A 24203-nucleotide genomic window follows, 5' to 3' on the forward strand; every position below is an offset into this window, starting at 1 on the left:
TTAATGGCATATGATGACTATATTTCCAACATATTACTGCTTTTACAGGATCTCTTGGACATATTTCTTAGCAAAAGCACCCAAACAGTGAGATCCTTTCACATAAATTACAGTGTTAGTAATAATGACGACTTTGCTACTTCTGCCTGCAACCCGCATTCATCTATAAAGCATTATTAAACTACTTATTAGCTATTAATAAAGCCATTAGTTACAACTTATGAACCCGTTATAAAGGGTGCCTTATTACTAGCCATTTGTGTAATTTTCTGTTTTCAAAAAGTTATCTACAAGTATTTTAAAACCTCATAAAATTCCTGAGAATCACAACCTTGAATAACAGTAAAGTAATAGTCTCCTTATTCCCATCTTTGTTACTGTATTTTCTTTATCCACATCTGTCTGCTGACATTTAACAGAGCATGTGCTTTACTGCTGTGTCGTTTCCCCTCCCTGCCTTTAAGGCTCCTGACCCCCTGCCCCCATCCTGCCCCTCTGAAGCCCTTTGAAGTCCATTAGCTTGAACCCGTTGCATGCTTGACGGTGCTGTAAAGTGCAGTGTGAGTGTGTGTGTGTGTGTATAGATCACATTCCTTTCTAAAGCAACAAAGATGTGTCATCGCAAATCAGCCACTCCCTTCACCCCAATCACTCTCTATCCATTGGTGGAGAGAGAGGTCAGTATTACTAATGGAGGGTTAATGGCCCGGGTCGCTCAGGCAAGCGTGGATTAGCTTTAGCCGGTGGACAGTAGTAACCCTGTACAACCTTGACATGTCACATATGGCCAGGCATCTATGTGCATGTGACTGTCGATGACATTGGTGTCGATAACTTGTGGCCATACAATAGTGTGCTCTTGTCTGATGCAGTAAATGTGTGTGGATTTTCTGTCAGAGTCGCTGTGGTGATGAGTTAATGTTGTAACTACAAAGGAAAACTTTGTCATGATCTGGTGCTTCAGTGCCAAAAGACAGATCAAAGACATGGTGTCACGCACATGACATCCTGTGGGCTTTTGCTGAATTGTTGTGCTGCATTGAGTTTGTTGACAGTGACAGAGAAGCGGCACAGAAACCTCTGATCAACATAATTTATGTAGATTTCACAAATAAGTAGGGCAAAAACTCATTAACCTCCATCGGGAATTTAGTTTCTTTTAAGCTACTAATTGATTTAAAGGAATAGTTTGGGAAATCTTATTCGCTTTAGAGTGAGAAGAGAGGATTGATACCATTCAGTACCACCAAGCTACAGCCAGGAGAGGTTAGCTTAGCATAAAGACTGGAAACGGGGGGAAACAGCTAGCCCGGCTCACTAATTAACATGTTTTTTAAGTTTAATCTGCACAAAAACCAAAGTGAAGAATTTATGGTGTTATGGGGGGGAATTATGTGCTGGACTACTTCTTGGCCAGGAGTCCTGGAGTCTTCATCGGTTGCCTGGCAACCTCATGGTGATGACACGACTTCATAAAATGACTGCTCCCCACTAAGAAGTAGTCTATTGCATAACCTCTTGTAATGCCAAAAAAATTATTCTTCAGTGTTTGTGTGGATTAAACCAAACAAGATATATTTTGTTAAACAGTAAGCTGTAAAGTTGCTGGTAGGTGGGTTTTGTTACCTTTGGACGGAGCTACGCTAGCTGTTTTCCCCTGTTTCCAGTCTTTTATGCTAAGCTAACCAGTTTCTGGCTCCAGCTTCATATTTACCGCACACACATGAGAGTAGTATTGATATTCTCTTCTAACTCTCTGCATGAAATAAAATAAGCATATTTCCCAAAATGTTAAATGCAAGAAGAACATTTGTGAGCCCTCGTGCAACCTATTTGTGAATTCTATCAATTTTTGTTCCTGGCTGGTAGCACCTTAAAGGACCCTGAGGAGAGTCCATTTATACCACTGAGAGTAAACTGAATATTAGACATTACTCTCAGTATAACACAATAAAAATATCAGCACCACAAACTGCAGCCTCCAAAATAAGCATAAGGTTAAATCAACACATCTCTAAAACAGTTTCAAATTAATATTTATTTATAGCCCTCCAGGAGGTGGGCTTTATTACAGAGCTGTTGTATAAGACTGCATTTGTTTTTAGGTGTACCTAACAAACTCAACCTTAATTATCCTGCATCCAACTCACAATTTGGTACAAAATCTGTTAAAAAAATCTGATGAAATACTGATCTACAGTCCTTGACATAATAATATTTGAGAACTACTGATCTTTAAACCTACTATATATTGGGCATATACCAAAAAAAACATACCATTTACATTTTGGCAGTTTTAGGATTACATGCTTGTGTCCACTGCTTGCCAGCTTCAGTCAAAAGCACCTCTGGTCATTCTGTCAGCGTTTCTGTCAGACTGACAGATTCCCCTGTTTGTCTGGTTCAGTATGTCACACTTTAGAGACCAGAAGAGAGCAAGGTTTGGCTTGAGATCAGCTGGCCTGTCCACTGAAAGCTCAGCTGGGTTTTCAACCTCCTGTTTCCCCCTCTCCCTCTCTCCAGTCCATCAGAGCCAAGAGCCTGACTGGACATTAATATGATTGGCTCTCAAAAGTTTTCTGTGTTACTTTGATGTAAAAGCAGAACAGAGCAGTGTGACTGACAAGAGGGATTCCCTTGAGATGAAAAACCTGTGAAGTGACCTGATTACAGTGAGGAGAGCTTTGTAACTGCAGTTTCATTAGCTGATGCAGTAATTTTTTTCTGTTGGCGTCTTTTACATATTCCTATTTTAATCAGGAATGACACCGTGTGCAGTTGACTGTGTGGCGCTCCCGTAGCTGAGGGACTCCGGCAGGGCTCCGATGAATAAGAAATGATGATGGTTATATCTGCCAGTCATGACGGATGTCCCTCTGTGTGCATGCTTTGCCTCGCAGCTGCCGCTGTGCTTACCCTTCGCTGCAGACACTCCAGAATATTAAATGGCACCGTACAAATGGGGCCGCTGAGTGCCAACTGCCCTTGTTGCTGCCATGCTCAGATGCCTTTAAAACCCATAAAATAAACACAAACTGCACATATGTTTGAGCATATACGTGAACATGAGCTCAGACAAGCAAACACACACGTCCAAGAAAAGCAGAAAAGAGTCTTGGCCCTTTCTTCCCTCCATTTCCTCTCTTGCCAGTCCAACACCACACAACAGAACAAGCAGGCTCTGTTTGTATGAATGTCAAGCCAAGTATAGCTCCTTTTACTTCAGCTCGGAGCCCGCGCGTCCAAAGATTTCACAATAGATTTTTCTTTCAGGACAGGAACAGGCATCAACAGAATCAGGCCAACATTTTCTCTGTTTAATTCAAGCATGAAACTCCATATGAATACTCAATAAATTATTGACTCATGTTTGACTCTCTGAACATCCATTAAAAATGAGCGGAGACTGACACATGGATGCGAAGAGAGACGAACATCTGAGCTGCCAAGTCTTTATGCATTGAAAACCATATTCACATAAGGGATTATAAATTACATAGGTGCTGGTGGGATTTCGGTAGATGGGGGAGAAAACATGTTTGGATGAAATAATTTAGATTGCAGTTACATATGGTTTTCAAATATAGTTTCTGTGGCATACAATATTCCCCTGATTTTAATGCATTTGAATAGAATAAGTATGCTCGGGCAGTAGGCTGTATGCACTGAAGGAGTGAATTCCCATGTGGGATGCCAACGCTACTGTCTCCTGGTTATATTTGGCAACTGGAAAACAAAACAAGACACAGTAGGAAGGCAGTTATGTCTACAACTGCAACCCTTATCATTCCCTACAGGGCATAACTGCGTCCTTTGTTGATAAAAATAAAAATATATGAAAATGTGTCTTCAAAGGAACACACACATACAGATTTCAGTCCTTATGTTTCCTAACACTTTGTTGTTGTTATTGTATTCCTTAAAATACTTTCATTTGTTTTGCTCTGCAGCACCCTTCTTCTTAAAGGGCACGTATCATGCATATTTCCAGGTCTATATTTATATTCTGGGGCTCTACTGGAATATCTTTGCATGATTTACAGTTCAAAAAACTTCTTATTTATCTTATACTGGGCTTTCATGCAGCCCCTCAGTTCAGCCTCTGTCTGAAACAGGCCGTTTCAGCTCCTGTCTCTTTAAGGCTCCTGATGAACTCACTCTATTCTGATTGGCCAGCTCACCAGTTCAGGAGGCAACATAAACAAACAGTAGTAATTGGACTTCACTTCTTTTTCTCGTTCTTTATTCAAAATGGAAACTTCTCAAATACAGCGGTACATGTTTGAGCCTGAATCTGATCTGAAGCATGCGACAACGTGAACAACACATGTAAAAACAGCTACAGATGGGAATATACAAACGATCTGAAATCTTGATGCCGTTGAAGAATTGGAATATGAGAAATTCCCATTTCCATTTTTTTAAGCAAAAATATCCAAATTTTCTGATTCCAGTTTCTCAAGTATGAATATTTTCTGGTTTCTTTAGTCCTCTATGACAGTTAACTGAATATCTTTTGGTTGTGGACTGTTGGTCGGGACAAAACAATTCATTTGAGGACAACACCTTGGGTTTTGGGAAACAGTGATTGACAGTTTTCACCATTTTCAGGCATTTTATAGACCAAGCGACTGATCGATTAGTCAAGAAAATAATCAATAGATTAATCAACAATGAAAATAATTGTCAGTTGCAGCCCTAGATTCAACTCAACAGTTATTTTGGAGGCTGTAGTTTGTGGTGCAGTTGAATTATATTCGGTCAAGTGTTTTTGAAGTGGATTAAAGATTAGAAACATCTGTCAGAATAAAGGAATACAATTCACTGGAAGTACGATCAGTCATCCCTCCCGGATAAAGTCTAAAAACATGTTTCTTGCCACACTATGATATGTTATATCTGTTTGACAGATGCGCTTTCTCTTGTGCTGGGATGAGCACCGACTGGGCTAAAGATAATTGCTTTGACTGCTTTCATTACATCATTATGTGCCCCGACATGCCGGTGGAATAACAGGGAAATTAGCAAACTAGACAGCCAGTACAGTAGTCCATTGTGATGGTGTTTGTGGCGGTCTCATTCCTCAGTTCTGGTATCAGGTCAATGAAGATGTGCCAGATATTCCTTCCGGCCTTCCTTCCTTACTTAGTTTTTCACGTACTTACATGATTGACTGTTTTTCTTTGTTCAAACTCCAATAAGTATGTTGGCCTGTATATCAAATATGACAATAAAAAGTTATGATATCCAGTAACTGCTGAGATTTCAAGTCCAGAGTGATCTCATTTCAATAAAAGTCTGTAGCCACAAAAAGAGCCTGTAATGAGCACAGTGTTAAAGCAGCTATAATCAATGTTTTTATAGTAAATTTTATATAATAACAATACATCAAATAACTAGCCTAAGTATAATGTGAAAAGGGTCGATAGGGTAGAGAATTATCAGCCGACTCAGCGTCTCTCAGCTTGTTGTTTTGGTTTTCTGACTCTCGACTTTACCATTTTGGTTTACTTTCACGCCAAAAACTGAGCTAAAAGGAGAGAGTGTATATACATATATGCATTATATGACATATACTATGCCCACATGGAACCACTTGCTCAATAGCGATTTGCTGTCAAAAACTTCACACGCTACTTTTAAGGTCAAAGAGCAGCTTAAATTGATGGGAATTTGTTTTTTTTAGGTAACCTGTCAACTGACGTGCCTGATAAATGGGTTTTTACTTACTTACTTAACTTTTACTCACTTGGCACGAACCTTTGGCGACCATGAATGCCTTTATGTAATATTCCATGGCAACTTATTCAATATTTGCCAAGATATTTCACAAACCATCGGACTGACAGACCATCTGACCGACATCACCCTCCCCATTAGTGTCATCATCCCTTTAGTCTTATTGAATACATTTAGTTATGTATTGTTAATTCTGCCCTCCTCACTGTCAGTCACATCAGACCCTACAGAGACAACCTGTAGCATCTTGGTCCAATGAAAATAGGGTGTCAACTTGCCACAAAGCAGCACAGGAATGCTAACGGCTGACTGCTACCCCCAGAACCAGGAAGTCTCACAGCAGTTTTCCTGCCACCACTCACACACACACACACAAAGACACACAAACAACATGGCAGTGTGCTTGTTGACTTGACAGCTTTTAAAGACTGTGGTTTTTTACACTGAGCCATCGTCCACCTCAGTCCTGTCTGCAACCCAACGTTACACCCGAGTGTTTATGACCGCTGCACACTGCTGCACTGCTGATTTTGTTTTGAGTCACTGCAGTTTGTGGGAGCGTTCGATGGCACAAGATTCCAGCTCTCACTTGCAGTTTTTCTAACAGCTTTTTAAACAGGATCCAGGAAAACAGATTGACCGCACATGCACAATCAGACCCCGAGTGATTTGCAGTCAGACCGGGGCGGCCTTTGAACATGACACTTTGCGAGAAGCCATTAAAAGCGGTTTATTAACTTGACTAGAAAGGTTGGCTCACCTGTTTGTGTGTTACTCCCGAGTTGGATAAGACAGCGTCTGGTGCAGGATCGGAGGGATTTTCTTTGTTCTGTGATCACATACAGTAGAGTCGATTGTTTCTGATGTGATGGCAGATTCACAAAGCAAAAAACAGAATGGCACGGCTGCTTTGTAGCATCACTCTCACACTCACTTGGACCCAGTGAGTTTATAGAGCTGTAAAATTTAGCTTTAACCCGCCATCAAAACAAACATGTCTCTCTTAAAGGTGGTGGCATGAATACAGTAAAACTGACCACTTCCATCACAGCCATATTTTTATTTTTCAATCTGTTTTTTCAAGTGTTATGCTGATTGTTGGCTCACTCTGTACAACGCCTATTGTGGCATCAATAGAGAGAAGTGTCTCATTCTTCATCAACTCTTGTAATCCCAGAGTTAAAACACCCATAAGCCCAGTTTTATAGGCCTTTGCAAAGTCAAATCTTCTAATCCACACACACAGTTATATATCCAATTATTCAGGCAGGGTGCATGAGGACGCAAACCCCTTAAATCTAACTGCTCAGTTATGGTGATAGCACGCAGGCTCTGACAGTTTGTCTGAGAGGGGGGGGGGTTTGCACCCTGCATTGGATGCAGAGTCTGCAGTGTCACATTGTACCAAAAACCTCCTCTCCTCTCCTCCCTTTCACTCACTTCCTCCCTCCCTCTCTGCCCGAGTGACCTATTTAGCAGCAGCAGCAGCAGTGGCGGCGGCAGCATAGCAGGAACGATCACAGAGGATGTGCTCAGTGTGTGAAAGAAAAGAGGAGGGAACTTGAATTTAAAACATCTAACTGAAGGCAGTGTGTTATTGTGTTAAAGCGGGTGTGTACGAGTCTGAGTGACATTCCTCCTCCATTCATTCCAACAGGCATTAAGGGCTAATTTGCATCATCTGCATGCATCATGTGGAGGGGGGGGAAAAAAAAGCTGTGCTCTGTCGCCCTCTGTTGGTTACAAATACATTGCAGGTGTATTGAGAGAAGCCCACTTTTGTTTTCCCTCCAAAAGTCTTTATTATTCAGATTGGGACATGTCAGAATGCATTTGAGACGTTTGGAGTCAACAGAAAATGAAATGGCAGCAAATTTTATGATCGTTTAATCGTCTAAGTTATTTTTCTAGCAAACATGCTGGTTTTAGCTTCTACAGTGTGAGGATTTTTTGCTTTTCTCTGTCAAACTTGATAGTAAACAGAATATCTTTGGGTTTTGGTCTATTGGTCGGACAAAATGAGACCCTTGAATACATCACCTTTGACTCCGGCCAACTAGGATTTGCATTTTTCACAATATTCTGATATTTTTTGGACCAAAGTTTTAATCGAGAAAATAATTGGAAGATTAACTGATAATGGAAAGAGTTGTTTGTTGCAGCCCTACTGGCGGTAGTTATTAATTTCAATATTTTGTGCCATATTGGTTTAATAATACAGATAATAAGCAAACAGTGAACTACAGCTTTTTATATCTAATTTATGTTATACCCAACTTATTTTCTTGATTAATTAAATATAAAATGTCAGAAAATTGTTAGAAATGCCTAGCACAGTTTGCTAAAGCCCAAGTTGACGTCTTCAAATTAATTCTTTTTTTCTGACCAGCACTTTGAAATCCAAAGATTTTCAGTTTGCTGTCTAATAAAACTAAGAGTAGTAAATCTTCCCATTTGAGAAGCTGGAACTAGGTATTTTTTGGCATTTTTGCTTAAAAATGACTTGTTCAATGGAATATTAACAGTTGACAATTAATTTTCCTTCAATTGATGAATAATTTCAGCTGTAGATTTGATACATTCATGGATAAACAAAACCATTTCTTCCTAGGATTTGTAACACAATAATAGCAGTTCAGCACTAGCAGTGTAGGATGTTTTGACCATGTTTTTCAGCTCCAGGTGTACAAGGTCTTCATAATCTTCCTCATCAATAATAATCAAGGTCTTCTTTTCATCTGTTTCAGATACTGTTTGATCAAGCTCAGCGGTCTGTAAAGCAGCAGTTGCACAACTTTGTGAAAGAGTGAGTAAACCTATGATTCATGATGCTTCAGCAAGGTGTCTCTGCAGAACTTGAGGTGTATGAAAAATTCAGCACTTGTAGAAAAACCCAAAGTCCATACCCTTTAAAAGGCAAACATACTCTTGTTTCCCCTGCAAGCCTTTTAATTATTAAACCGAGTACAACTTTTTGCAGCCCAGATATGTTGTCACATGAATGTCCTGAACAATCCAGCTAAAGTAGGTTACTTGTAGTCTCACATTGACTTTGTGGTGGCTTTAAATATCTTAAAATCTGTAATCCCCATATGTCTTGAACTGAATTTCAGTTTGTTTGTGATCCAGAATAAAGTTTCTGTATTCACCTGTTTGTCAGGGATGTACGGAAGTTCAAGGAGACCAAGAAGCACTTTGATAGGGTGCGTGAGGATATGGAGATCGCCCAAGTGAAGAACGCTCAGGCTCCGAGGAACAAGCCTCACGAGGTAGAAGAAGCCACCAGCTCGCTCAGCATCACCCGCAAGTGCTTCAGACACCTCGCTCTGGACTACGTTCTACAGGTCAGAAAAATGACTCTTCCTGTCGTTGTCTAGTTTGCAGTGTTTTATTAAAGAAAACTTCAGTTGCAACTGAGCACCTTCTTGTTTGAGAACATATGTTCCCAAAGGTACAATTTTATATATTCAACTGCCTGACAGAGACATAAAGATCTGGACAGAAGAGGTGTAAATCAAAGTTATTATCCGTATCTGTATCTGTTGATAAAATATCTGTTGTGGGATTTATACTAGAGGTGGATGGTCTCCACACTGGAAATTGTTAGAAGTAGTCTAGATTTGCCAGTGTTTCTTAAGAAAAAATACCAAAATTCTCTGGTTCCACATTGTTAAATGTGAATACTTTCTGGTAGTCTTCTATTAGAGTAAACTGAATATCTTTGGGTTGTGGATTGTTGGTCGGGACAAAACAACATTTGAGGGAATCAGTGATTGACATGTTTACTGACACAACGACTAATCAATAAATTGAGAAAATAAATGTACCTAAATTGCTTTGAACAAAAGTGTCTGCCAAATGAATACATGTAAATGTAAATAATGAAGCAAGATTCATATTTTAAGTCTAAACTGAGTCTTTAAGAAAAGTAGTGTGACTGTTAAGGATCAAGGTGGAAATGAGCAGTGGAAAAAGATCAGGAGGTTTTAACATGAGGAAAATAAAAATAAGAGTTGCTCTGGGCCAATATTTCTCTTAAAAAAGCTGAGTGTTAAATGATAACTAGTTAAGTGTATCATATATGAAACAATGATGTGTCCAATAAGGTCACCTCCAAACAAATATGAAGATATTAATGTTAAACTACATCTAAAGGATGAAGGTAATATTCTGAAGCTGGCTTGTGTTTTATCATAAAATCAATATGATACCTAAAGGAAAATTCAGAATCAATCCAAAGTAAAATGAATAGCCAACACAAGATTATATCTTGTACCAAACAGAATACAAGACATCTACAATCTGTTCATATTCAAATAACGTATTCACATTTGTTTATATATTATGAGAAGAATCGGGGAGCGACTGTGACGTAGCTCTTTACCCTGCAGCGATGTCTGCGTCTGTACGTCTGCCTGTGTGACACATTCTTCACTTTGTTCATATGCAGCAAGGGGTTTATTTTACCCACAAGTTGTAACCTCCTATCCACAACTGCCTGTGGGAACAAAGAGACTGATTCAGTGTGATCGCAGTGTGATGGCCGTGCCCTCTTTCTACTCTCAGACAGCTTACCCTTTTGAGTCTTAATTGAAAGTGTCTCGAGGCAGAAAAGGTCGGGTAATGCGCTATATGTATGTGACCTCTTAAATGTAGCACAAAATGTCATTTAGTTTTGCATCAGTTAAGATATACAATGCAATATGAATATGAAACGCCACAAGGACTAAATGGAGTTCATACAACAAGTTATGGGACAGTTACATTAAAGAAACAGCGCAAAGTGGAGTATAAAGGGAAAAAAAATGTGTGTTCAAAGTTGCATTCACGCCATAGACTGTAAAAAATAATGGACGTAGCCACCGTGACATCACCCGCTGGCTTGTGGACTTTTGAAGCCTCGAGTTGGCATTTTGACCATCGCCATCTTGGATTTTTTGAGCCAGAAGTGACCATATTTGGACGAGAGGGTGGAGCTGACACTAACGCTAGCTGCTAGCTGCTGATATTAAGTTTAAAATTATGTTTATTTTTGAACCAAATTTGGCTCTGAGGTTATAACTGAAAACATGTGAATGATTCATTTTCTTTTCTACAAAGAGTTCAGTTAGTATCAGCAAACAAAAACATCTGTGTGGCATATGTTATGTAGGACTTTTAAACTTTTAAATGTATTGGGTGTTACAAAATTTATATGAAACTGACCTAGTTTTATTTCAGAACCTGGGAAGAGAGGTACGAGTTCAGTTACAAGTTCAGTTACAAGTTTTGCCTTTGTTAGAGTTGATTCAAACTAAACTTGATGGTGCCACAGTTAGAAAAAGAAAATACTGTCCACAAGAGGGAGTTGTCTCAACATTTAATGGGTGTCATGTACTTTATACTGTATGACGTGATGATGTGTTGATATAGATATAATCAAACAGATAATTAATACTCCAGAGTGTCCAGTGTTCATTTATAAACACATTTCTATTTGTCTTTCCTGCAGATCAACGTCCTCCAGGCGAAGAAGAAATTTGAGATCCTAGATGCTGTAAGCATTGTGTCTCCTAATGCAAAGTATACAAAAAACACATAATACCTTCAAGAGCATCTGTGTTCTATATTCTACCTGCAACTGCCTCTCTCTCTGGTCCAGATGCTGTCATTCATGCACGCCCAGTACTCGCTGTTCCAGCAGGGCTACAACCTGCTGGATGAGATTGACCCGTACATGAAGAAACTGGCTGCTGAGGTCAGTTAAACATCTTTTTTTAAGATTTTTTTTGGTACTTTTTGCCTTTATTGGAAGGTTACTGGCAAAGATGGAAGAAGGAAACAAGGGCAGAGTGAGATGGATATAACACGCAACGCTTGCTGGACTTGAACCAAGGAAGTTGCAGATATGTGGCATGCGCAGAAACCGTTATTTTAAATATCTTAAAAATTAATATCTTTATCATCATCACTTAGCTTATGCTCCATCAGTGGGCCTGTGTCATTTCCCCAGGCTTTCCATCTTGATTGGAAGAGGTTTGATCCTCATTTGAATTATCGACAAGGGACAGTTGCATAATTCCTCATTTTAATTATACATTGTGATACTTACTTTCTATTTTGAGGCTTCTGTACCTAATAAAAAGCTTCCTGTTTGCATACATTTAATTTGTGACTCATAAAAAAAAAAAAAACAACATGTTATCCTTAGCTGTTGTGTACACATGTTATTGTGGGCTAACTTGTTTGTCACAGCAGATTGACTGCTGCAGGAAAACTGAATCAATGCTTCAGTACCAAACACTGACCTAACGTGTCATTGCGGGCTTAGCCTGTGTTTGCCGCTGTGTTACATTCAGTTGCTCTGAATCACTTCAGCTCTCACAGTGTCTTTACTAAATATGTAATGAAGAGTTTCACTGGATGTACTTTTGGCTAAATGTCTCTTCAGAAACAGTGATCTTGTTTATCATTTTTGTTCGTGGGAACTGACTTTCAGCTGGATCAGCTGGTGATTGATTCAGCCATGGAGAAGAGGGAAATGGAGCATAAACATGCAACTATTCAGCAAAGGGTGAGTTCTTATTTTATCAGTTCGACCAATTTTTAAAAAAATGTGGCTTCAGTTATTTCTTTCAGTTAAGGATTTATCAGGTTTGGATGCATGTTTTGACCCTTAAGAATCTTTCTTTTGTCTATTAGGCTGGCAGGCTGATACTGAGAATCTGACAGGGTGTGAATGTGCTCACATCACACCTCTAAGATCCAGTCTGCTACTTGGATAAGTGCATCTGTTGTGACTGGGGAGGGATTAGACCTGGGCAGCTCAGAAGTGTTTGATTAATCTCCCTAACAAAGTTTAGGCATTGCTTAAAGCATTAAATCAGGTGGGATTAAGTGTTTTTAAGAGATATTAATCCCGCTGTTGTCTGCTGTAGATGGTAACAGTCAGCACATTAACTACTGAATATGTGCTGATGCTTTAGCACGAGCCACAGTGTGCTTTTAGTCCAGTAAAGTGCTGAGTTTATGGTTTATTGAGCATGTTTAGCCATGCTATCAGTGTGGTGATTTTGGACTTGGTTAGTTGGTTTGTCCACCACTTTGGTCCAGACTGACATATCTATCTCAACAATCATTGGATGGATCAAGATGACATTTTGCAAAGACATTCATGGTCCCCAAAGGATGAATCCCGCCGACTTTGATGATCCCCTGACTTTTTCTCTAGCACCACATTTGTGGTTTTGAGTTTGATGAAATTTGGTGCAAGCTATAGCACAACCAATACTGGATTTTTGATGTTGATAATAATATTGTGGTTTAAAAAAATTCAACAATAATAAATCTGCTGATACTTATTTTGTATACACAACCTATGAATAATTTTTTTTGATAATTGCGACCAAGAAACCTACTGGGCAGGACGTTTTCAGTTGAAAAGTAAACTGATCACTTCTCTGTTGGACAAACTATAGAATGATGACATTGTTTCAAAACATATCTTTGGCATTTCTGTAGTTTAATTTCTTGTCATTTATTGGCTGACATATATCGAAACTATATATCTGCAATGAGCTGATATCGGGCTCTAGTACACACACTCCTTTCCCCCTCAGGATGAAGTGTAATAATTGTGGAGATCCCTTAACTTGCACCATCATCAGGTTATACCTCAATTTGTCCAATTGCTGTAGCCTCAGCTGTATTTTGTGTTCAATGTTAATTAGCTAATGTTAGCATGCTAACACACTAAACTAATTTAGTCAATATGGTAAACATTATACCTGCTAAAAACCAGCGTGTTAGCATTGTCATTGTGGGCATGTTAGCTTACTAACATTAGCATTTAACTAAGTACAGAACAGCTTCACAGAGCTGCTAGCACAGCTATAAACTTGTTTATCTTCATCTTTTTAACCGTGCTAGCTTTAGTAAAAAATAATAATAAGAAGAAGAAGTGTTATGTGATTGTATAGGACTGGTTGTTGTATTTTCATCTCTTAATAATTTAACATTACGATGTAACAACCTAACATGTGAAAACTACAGCAGGGATACGCACAAGAAAACTTTCCTTTTCAAATGTGGTGTTAATTAAGCATGTCGCACTATATCATGCAAATCCATAAGGAAGAACGCTATGATTTGGTAAAATTGGTCTGCTAATTAGCAAATGTTAGCATGCTAACATGCTAAACTAAGATGGTAAACATCTGATGGTAAACAGTACAGCTTCAAAAATACAGATAGCATGGCTGTAGACTCTTATAATTATGTCCTTAATAATTCATCACCACATATTTCACCAGAATTTTGCTATTTTTACACATTTAAAACAGTCTCTGTTTGCATATTGCATGTTTTCTCTAGGAGTATCTAAAATGGACTCCATAAATATCGGGTGCACTCCCTGTCTGGCATCTCTTTACTAAATAATTCAGAGAGCAGTGTTTTCAGTAGGCCGATGTCTGGCTCTTCTGTACCCCAGGATCAGTGACCATCTGTCAGACAGCGCCGGTCAACGCTCTCCCTCCGGGCGCTGCGGTCTGTGCTGTGGATAGAGCCACGGGGAAGGGCTGGGTCAAATGTGGGGACAGTTATTGATCTGTTTTTGCCAGAGCTGTTAGACACTAAGCTTCATACGCCACACTCTACATCAGCAAGGGACATGTAGTAGTAAATAAACAAGGTCCGTCGTTGAAACCACATTGAAATTTGCATGGTATTAAAATATTGTGGTGTCAGACGATTGATGTTTTTTGTTTTACACACGCACTGAAGCTTCATTGCTGGAAGGCCAGTGAGCAGGAGGTGCATTCAACCTGAAGGATTATTGTTTTATCCCCACTTAAATCTGCTTTTAAATTTGTCTTTGGTGGTCCTAACTCTTAATTCTCTTTCCTTCTTCTGTGCTTGCATCCTCCCAATGCCACCATCTACTCTCAGACCCTCATGCAGGTGAGTACTCCTCCATTTGTTCTCCCATCTGAATTCTCATTTTTTACTTGACTAATACATCTTTGGTTTAGTGAGTGGCGAGGGCACAGCACAGCCCGCTGTGTTAGTACAGAACATTATTAAACCCCTTTGAAGTTTTCTTCAGCTGTGGTCGGACTCCAAAAAGCCTTGAGGGCGAGCTGAAGTGCATCCTGAATAATTTATAGAAAACAATTAGAAACACTGAACTAAGTTTGAATAGGTGCCTGTATCGAAGCTGTCTGTTATATCACCTGCTGCAAGGGGGTAATTGCAGTTTCCTTAAATAGATAGCAGCGTAATTATTGACCATTGAGGATGCTTTTCCTGCATAATAATAAGTGACATCTGTTCTATTTTTGCTTTTTTATGTTGTTATTTCATTGTATATGCACCAAAATTAACCATGTAATCTTTCTGAAGCTGAAATATTTAATGACAGAATCTTATTAATAGGAATGGGTAGTTTATTCATGCACAAAATTGTAGAATTTAATTGTATTTTGTATTATATTTGGCCATCTTTGTTCTCCGCTGCTTTTAGAACGGTATGGCCTACTTTGTTATTCTTTCATCCTTCCTTTAAAGAGATGTTTTTTTTTCTTTCTTCATGTGCAATAAGCCTTGTGTAAACTTACACAGGACAAAGGGGCAGCCCTTACTCAGTACAAGCGAAAACCAGGGGAGCAGAAAAGGGAGTTAAAGTGCTCCAACCGTGGACTGTCGCTATTGCCGGCTGGGCACACAGTGCAGCGAAAGCATCTAAATGCCAGAGCCATTCATTTTTAACTGCAGATTTAATGGAGAAGTCCTGTCCAAGGCAGCTGGCTCTGCCTACTGTTCTATATTTCTACATTTATATCACCGGCACAGCGCTACATGGTTCCCCTGTGTGTCACTGGGTTTATTTTTACTGCTTGGAAATACAGATAGATGTTGTGATAAAATAATGATTAAATATTTTGTTTGTTTGGTCCTTTTCATGATAGTCAACGACACTGTACATCAGACAACAAAGCATTAAATCAGAGGACTAATGTAGGAGGATATACGGTAGAGAGATCATACATAAGTAAATGTATATGCAGTATTTCGACAGTTAGATATATCTTGTTTTCCAGGCTCTAAAGTGTCTCAGCTTTAATTTGAGTAGTTTTACGTCAATATAGTAAGGACTGTGTGTGAGCTATAGCCCTTTTAGCACACGTTGGCTGTCCTCAAATGGCTTTTTTAGTGCAGCCAACAGTCTAAAACCCAAAGATATTAAATTGATTATAGTGTAAGACAAGGAAAAGCAGCAAGTTCTCACATGTGAGAAGCTGGGACACATAAATATTTGACATTTATGCTTGAAAAAATGACTAAAATGAAATAGTAGCAGATCAATTTTCTGTTGATCAACTAAGTTTAATAAGTTTAGGTGGTAGAGTGGGTTGGATGCAAGATTAATTGTAGGGTTGGTAGTCTCATATCTTCCTGTCCACATGTCAAAGAGTCCTTAAGCAAGTTACTGAACCTCAAATTGCAGCCGGTGTGTGTATATTAGGGAAAATATGTAGGTCACTTTGGACAAAAAAAATTTAATTAAATCAGCCAGACCTCATTTGAAAGGACTGGTTGACATTTTTCAAAGTCTATCTTAAAACAAAAACTCATATTTACTGTATCTGATACATTTTTACATCCATTTAGTCCAAAAAGTCTCATTTTTTAAATTTCCTTGGGGGAGAAAAAGCTGTACAAAAGTAGTTGTTTGTCTCCTCTGTTTGAATGCTCTCATCCTACAGCAGGAAAAAAGTAGTTGCAACACATGCTATGTAGATAAATATAGCTCTGTTCGTTCATTATCACATGACGTTTCAGCCCTGGGCCTTCATTAGAAGAGGTCATCGGATTAAAACCAATGGCTTAAACTTCACGTCGCTTTTTGATGAATAACTAATAGCTATAAGAGCTACTCTGCATTTTTCAAGTGTTGCTTTTTTTTCCTTGTCTGTAGCTGTTTGAATGCTGGGTTTTTTAATCTAATATCTTCATTATCAACATCCCTTTTGCATTTGAGAGAAGTTATAGAAAGTCAAGGATTCAATGAAAGCCTCTGTTGCAGCTGTACATGGAGAGAAGTGTTTCCAGAGGAAAGTTTTCTTACAATAATGCTGTCTGTGTGGTCGTCGTTGTGGTCGTGTTCACATCTGCTCCTCAGGTCTGTTGTTAAATCTCATTTTTAATTAAGGAATTAACTTGAGCCTCCCTGATCGGCGCAGTTTGAGGTCTTTATTGTTGTGGTAGTTTCCGTCACATTAAATTAATCACAGAAAATTGCGGTGGATGTCTCATGGCTGAATAGTATTTAAAAAGACTTCAAAGATGTCGTAGCATGTGGTAACTTTGTCATGAAGTCAACCAGGTGGTTTGAGGATTAACTGAAGAAGGCAAAGCAGATGTCAGGCAGGTATGGGACGAATGTTAAAGGCCAGTCGCTAACAGATGATTGCTTGCAGAGTGTAGTAATAATGAGACACAGAAGGATCCTACAGCCAGTAAACAAACACCTGACAGCAGTCTGAGTAATCAGCGCTACCGACTGGGCTCGCCATTTGGCATCACGGCTCTGCAGCATAGCCCGCAGGCCGGCCTACAGCACACACAACAGCAGGTGGATGAAGCATCAGGACATGTTGTCGGCATCATCCGGTGTTGCAGTCTGTTGTGGTTTTTTTTCCACAACAGCCAGCCAGTTTAGTTATTTTGCTCCAAATATTTGGTAGTCTCTGTTTCCCTGCTCGTTCAATAATTCACTGATGTTCAGTTTCTGTCTGTATGACGTTGCATCATTAAAAATAGATTGTTGTGGGCTTGAGAGATTGCAGAGTGCCACCCAGTGCACTTCTTGTTCGGCGTTGTTGCCTCCTATGTTTGTGGTGCTCTGCTGTATATTTTTTTAAAAAGAGAGAAAGGCATCTAACAACTGAAGGTAAGCTGCGTCGACTTGATTTCTTACAGATTTGAAAGTTGCAATGTAGGAGTTGTTTGCAGAGCCGCTGTCATTAGATGGTAAATCAAACCTTCAGTAGTGTTTGCTTTGGTGAACTGGGCAGACAGATTCCCTCTGGGTCAACAGGAGACTGAAACTCCCCTCCTTCTTCGGCAGGGGAGGTGTGTTTAGGGAGTGGAGCAGACCCACACACCGAAGTGTCAAAGCAGCCTTGCTTGTCTTTAGGTCAAGAGCAGCTACAGTACCCTACAGTGTAGTTGACTATTCTTCCGCAGCACCCTGCCGCGGATACATTGGCAGCTGTATGTTAATTAGTCCTGAGTACTAATCCTGAGTCTCACAGGGGCAGGAGGCAGGTGGCTGCAGTGGAGGACACACATGTCAGTGTTGGAATTACGCACCGCTCTGCAGCGACACAATGCGCTTCCCTTCACAGTGAGAGCTGCAGCAGTGAGAGAGTGAAGACCGTTATCTCCTCAGACATGCCTCTACTCTGAGACTGCTGGGTTTTTTTGGAGCCTGTTTGTTGTATTTTTTTTCTTTTTTTTTAACTTTTTGGCTTTTTTTTGTGCTTTTCAATGTTGTTGGAGCATACTAAACGTTTTAAAATGAAGATCTTTTGCCAGTGGGATCACACTTTGGTGGGTTGATTTGCATTACATTGGCTGTCTGTTACTTTAGTACATCTTCTAATTCAGTTATCGTACAGTAATATTCAACTTTATACTAAGAATAATCTGCTTTGATTTGTGATTATTTTTCTGTCATGACTTCAGAGATGTTTTGTAGGTTTTGCATGCTAATAGTTGCACATTCAGTACAGTTAAAATATATATAACGCTTAGTGAAATATGTTTTATGTATACATGTTAAAATAAGTGTTAACCAATGCACACTGGTGGTTGCAGTTCATAGGAAAATGCAATCATGTTTAAAAAAAACAGATTGAATTCCTGCATACTTTGATATACTGACTTTATATTTTTTGCAATATTAGACTATTTACTTCATTTATAGATGTATGATTTGTTTTTCTTCACAGTTATGAAGATATGTCTGATCTGAACCACTTCTTTTGTTGATTAAAATCACGTATTTTACATTTACTTACAGTATAAGAAAAAAAAGCCTTTTTTTTTTTTCCCTTCATATGACATGTATTGTTTGTCTCCTTTTGAGGATGCTTTTTATTAATTATTGATGCAGTTACTGTCTCAAATGTTCAAGATTTCCCCTTTTTTTTTAAATGTAATGCTTGACAAAGCTCCATGACCGAAACGTTGTGTCTCTAACAAACACAAAGTGCTGACAGTGTGCAGGAAATCAACCTTTTTTTCATATGTACATGTGTTAAAATAGTGATATGTGGAGAGAAGAAAGTCGTTCTATTATTCAAACATGCAGTGGTGTGTTGGGAGCCGCTGCGAGGACACGTACTCTGTTACGAAACAGAAGAGTTTTTTATATGGGTCGTTCCAGCAGACATTTTCATATTATATATTTATTTCTTCGGTTCCTTTTTTTTATGACTGATACGTCTTTGTATTTTAAGCTTGCAACCTGAACTGACTCTGGTGGGAAGACTGGGTCTGGTGTTTTCTCAGCGCTTCATGTGTGTACTGTCGTAATTCAATTAGGGATAAGTTAATGTTCTGTGCCTACTGCAATATTACATTACTACTAAAATGTCGTCTATTGGTGTTCTCAGGACAAACCGTGTCGTACTTCTCATCCTTGATACATGAAACATTGAAACAAAAATGTTTAAATGATGATTTTTGTGCTTCCTAAAACACTTTAACATACTGAAGCCATGACCAACTTGCACCATAACTCATACCTATGTACCACTTTCTGTTGGCTAGCATTAAAGCGCTTAGTGTCATGCTAGAAGTCATAAAAAGGTTAGAGGCTAATTTCACATGAATCATACAGTTTATGTAATAATTTGCGTCACACTCACATCTGTTGAGTTATGAAATGCCCCAGTGTGACACTCAGGAATATGCATGCAACTCAAATGCATACATGGACAAACATGTGACTGTTTCCACATGATCGCACAATTTATGATGATTTACTGGCTTGGTGGAGAGTATGTACAGTACATTGCACATTGAATGCTACTGGTATTCCAGGAACCTCATGAATGCAACCTCTCTTAGTGTTTTGTTTCCTGTTTGATGGGTAAAAGGTTAGAACAACATCCTGCCCAACTATTAGCTGCTAGGCTATTAACCTTTTCTGTGACAGCCAGGGTTAATTTTGGGGGTATTTCGCTTCTCTTTCAGGACTTCTCTTATGACGACACCAAGGTGGAGTTCAATGTGGACGCTCCTAATGGTGTGGTGATGGAGGGCTACCTGTTCAAGAGGGCCAGTAATGCCTTTAAGACCTGGAACAGGTGAGTGAAAATCTCTACATACAGGAATGTACGACATTAGTATGCACTGGAAATTGATGGTGAAACACTGTATGTGGATTTAATATCACTGTAGAAGTACTGCAGGGCTGCAACTAATGATTATTTTCATTATTAATTATTCTGCTGATTATTTTTGTGATTAATCAATTGATTGTTTAGTCTATGAAATGTCAGATAATAGTGATGTTTTCAAATGTCTTGTGTCCGACCAAGAGTTCAAAGATACTTTGTGTACAGTCGTACGAAATCAAATAATCCTATAATTTAATCTCTCTGTAAAGCACATTGGTCAACATCTGTTGATTTTAATGTGTTCTATAAATAAATAGACTCGACTGCAATGAATGAAAACAGAGAGAAGGAGTAAATCCTCACATTTAAGAAGCTGGAACCAGCAAACGATTCATTGACTATCAAAATAGTTGCCAATTAAGTTTGATTTAAGTTGCAGCTCTACACAGACAGTTACCAGGTGATTACTGTGCATGTCAGGAGCGTCATACAGTCAGTTTTTTTGAGGGTGCACAGTTACACAATGCATATATTAATGTTCACTTCAAACCAAGACTTGTTACCAGTAATTATCTGTTTTGGCTTCTATTGTCAAAGCTATCTAGAACTGTCATTGAATGACACTTGATAACACAATATTGCATTTACCAGCATTATTGAACAAGTAAATGTTAGTGAATCGGCTTTAAACTCAGAGGTAACGTTAGCTGGTTAGCTCGTAGCATTGTTAATTATTTAAGTAAAGAAAACTCATAGACATGGAGCTACTTCCAAGCTCTGCGGATACTGTGTAGAGCTTTCTAGCTAGAAGGAACCAAGTATCTGCAGCAGCTGTGCAGCAAGCAGAGTTAAAGGATGAGTTCACAATTTTTCAAATGTGTCCTAAAACAAATAGACTTTTCTAAAGTCATCCGATCTCAAATACCTGAATGGGCGCGACGCCTGTGATGCGTGATGTCTCCTCAGTTTCTTATTCATTAGTCGATTTGTCAGCGTATTCCTCTCCTCTGTAGCAGGTTAGAGAGCTTAGAGTAGATATGAAGCGCTGGTCACGATATCGTGCTGCCAGGAGCAAAACCCACCTTTGTGCACTGACCCTTCAGCATCGCAAAGATATCCATCTAAAACATTTTTTATTTATGTCCCCCCTCTCTCTCTCTCTCTCTCTAGGCGGTGGTTCTCCATACAGAACAGTCAGCTGGTCTATCAGAAGAAGCTCAAGGCAAGTCCATATATCTTGGAGCTATCAGCTTCCCCGGGGTAAAGTGGGGAGAACTGATAGCCCATAACTCAACCTAAAAGGTTACCTACAGTTGCACTTAACCAAAGAGGTTAAGTGCAACTGTAATGGGTGGGCTTTGAATGTTTTTAACATTATGGTGATCTTCACTGGGATCCATCATCACTCACTTCCCCACCAACTGCATGTGAGTCAAGAGGTCTCCGCTGATATCTGAGTACTCAGTCTGGAGCCTTATGTGGTTTTCAGGTCATTTTCAACTCTCTGCTTGACATCCATGTGTGTGAATATCTAATGTTCAGGTACACTGAGGCTTCCAGCTGCCAGGACAAATGTCTTATCAGAGAGGAACAGCTGTTATATGTTTATGTTGTGTTGGGGGGAGAAATGAGAAGTTGTTGTTTGTGTGTCGGCAGGACTCTCTGACAGTGGTGGTGGAAGACCTCCGGCTGTGCTCTGTTAAACCATGTGAGGACATCGAGAGGAGGTTCTGCTTTGAGGTCGTCTCCCCCTCCAAGTAAGTCACTCTCTCACTGCGACAATAACATATATTTTTAATTTTATCCCCTTAATTGCCCTTTGATAATCATTTAGGTTATGTTATACAAGTACAAAATCTAGTTTTATAATAAATTATGGTTGCAGTGGTTTTATTGTTGCCTGTAAACGTTAAAAATATGAAATGGGCGTATCATGTGACACCTTTTAAATATGCAGAAGAAAACTTTACTTTTTAGCCATGTTAGCGGCTCAAGGGACGGTATCTGTTGGTCAGTCCTCCACTTTGGTCCAGACAAAAATATCCCAAAAACTATCAGATTGCCATGAAATTGGCATTCATGGTCCTGTCGTAGTAGAGCTGCAACAGTAAGTTGATTAATCAATTAGGCTATTGCCAGAAAACTGATCGGCAACTATTTTGATAATCATCTTTAAGCCAAAATGCCAAAAATTCTTTGGTTCCAGCTTCTCCACTGTGAGGATTTTGCTGCTTTTGTTTGTTTTGTATCATTGTAAACTAATATCTATGGGTTTTAGACTGCTGGTCGAACAAAACAAGATATTTGAGGTCATCACCTCCCATAGGACATACAGTAGGGAAATACAGACATTTTTAATATTTCAAGACAATTTATAGATAAAATGATTCAGCAAATATCAAAAAAATAATCACCAGATTAACCTACAATGACAATAATTGATATTACAGCCCTAATCCAATCCTAATCACTACTATGTTTTATTTCATCGTGCTGTAGCAAAGTAAAATAACATAATAACACTCCTTTTCGTTTATGAGATTGTATAAAAAATCATGGTTGTAGTTGTTTTATTGTCGCTCTTAAAAAGTTTATAAAGTTTATAAAAACATTATGATGAAATAAATGTTACATGTGAATGTAGAAGAAAACTTTCCTTTTTAATGGTGTAAGTTAAGCATGTCACACTATATTACACAGATCTGTAAGGAAGTACACTATGACACGGTAATAGTAATCTGATCGTCTGTTTTTAAAGGAGCTGTATGCTTCAGGCTGAGTCTGAGAAGCTAAGACAAGCGTGGATTCAGGCAGTTCAAGCTAGCATCGCCTCAGCCTACAGAGAGAGCCCAGACACCTGCTATATAGAGGTAAGTCACAGATGTGGGTCATAAACCACGTACAAATATGCTTTATAGCTTGTTTATGAGGTTTTATTGTATCAGTGCAGTGGTGGAAGTACTAACTTATGTACTGTAGGCTATGTAAGTACTATAATGAGATACCCATTTAATGCTAGTACTTATACTTCACTACATTTCAGGTGGACATATTCTACTTTTTGCAACATTTATTTGACAGATATACTTACTAGTTACTTTGTGGTTTAAGATTTTAGACACACAACATATGATCAGTTTATAAAATATGCTGCATTGTTATAGATTAAAGTACCTGGTATGTAAAGCAGTTAAATTTATTTAAAGGAATAGTTCAACATTATGGGAAATACACAATAACTTCCTGGAAACTTGTAGTCACCAAAAACTTTGGTTTTGTTGAAATTTTGAATATTTTTACTTGTAATGGATTATTTTTGTGGTAAATAAAAGTAAATGTCGGAATACTTCTTCCGCTACTATTGTTGTATGTACAACTGAGCTCTTACTACTGTAGATATTATTAAGAAACATAATAATGTGATAAACTCCAACTATGTGGCACTTAAAAACAGAAATAAGGAGTGCAATTGCAAATCACAGAAAATGCACATTTACGTGATGTTTTACAATCCTGACTGATGTCTTTTTTGTGTGTTTGTGTATATTCAGCATCTGGACAGAACAGCCTCCCCGTCCACCAGCAGCATCGATTCAGCCAGTGAGCCGCGGGAGCGCAGCGCCCGAGGGGAGACCATCCTGCAGCGGATCCAGTGTCTGCCGGGGAACGAGCAGTGCTGTGACTGCGGACAGGCCGACCCTCGCTGGGCCTCAATCAACCTGGGCATCTTGCTGTGTATCGAATGCTCCGGCATCCACAGGTAGAGTTCAGAAGAACATCTGCAACTGTCAGAATAAACCGAAAAATAGTGAAGTTCTGCTCCTCAGTTTCCACTACATTTATCTTAGTGTTGGAGTTACTCTGTAGGCTTAACATTTTACCTACTACATTTACTGCAAGAATCTTCATCTTACCAAGTAATTGTAGTTTATTATTAAGTCCTTAAAGTCTTATTTTCTTAAAAAAAAATCAGCCGTTGTGGTGAGATAATTTCAATCTTATTCTGTTTTCTTTTAAGATTCTCACACTAATTTCTAAATAGTTCTTGAAACAAGTTGAGTTTTATCGGAAGCA

The 24203-nt window shown here is 38.9% G+C and overlaps 1 protein-coding gene across 2 annotated transcripts in view; it reads left to right on the forward strand.

Moving 5' to 3' along the window:
- The window catches only part of acap3a (ArfGAP with coiled-coil, ankyrin repeat and PH domains 3a), an 82887-nt gene that overhangs the window by 44174 nt on the left and 14510 nt on the right, over positions 1 to 24203 (forward strand). For both annotated transcript variants that reach the window (XM_044351418.1, XM_044351419.1), the window contains exons 5-15: positions 8487 to 8545; positions 8900 to 9083; positions 11231 to 11275; positions 11381 to 11476; positions 12218 to 12292; positions 14668 to 14679; positions 19984 to 20096; positions 21300 to 21351; positions 21786 to 21886; positions 22888 to 22999; positions 23681 to 23889. In XM_044351418.1, the coding sequence (XP_044207353.1) occupies positions 8487 to 8545; positions 8900 to 9083; positions 11231 to 11275; positions 11381 to 11476; positions 12218 to 12292; positions 14668 to 14679; positions 19984 to 20096; positions 21300 to 21351; positions 21786 to 21886; positions 22888 to 22999; positions 23681 to 23889 (1058 nt within the window). The remainder of the gene's footprint in view (positions 1 to 8486; positions 8546 to 8899; positions 9084 to 11230; positions 11276 to 11380; positions 11477 to 12217; positions 12293 to 14667; positions 14680 to 19983; positions 20097 to 21299; positions 21352 to 21785; positions 21887 to 22887; positions 23000 to 23680; positions 23890 to 24203) is intronic.

This window comes from Thunnus albacares, chromosome 5 (genome assembly GCF_914725855.1).
Source record: "Thunnus albacares chromosome 5, fThuAlb1.1, whole genome shotgun sequence".
Lineage (NCBI taxonomy): Eukaryota > Metazoa > Chordata > Actinopteri > Scombriformes > Scombridae > Thunnus > Thunnus albacares.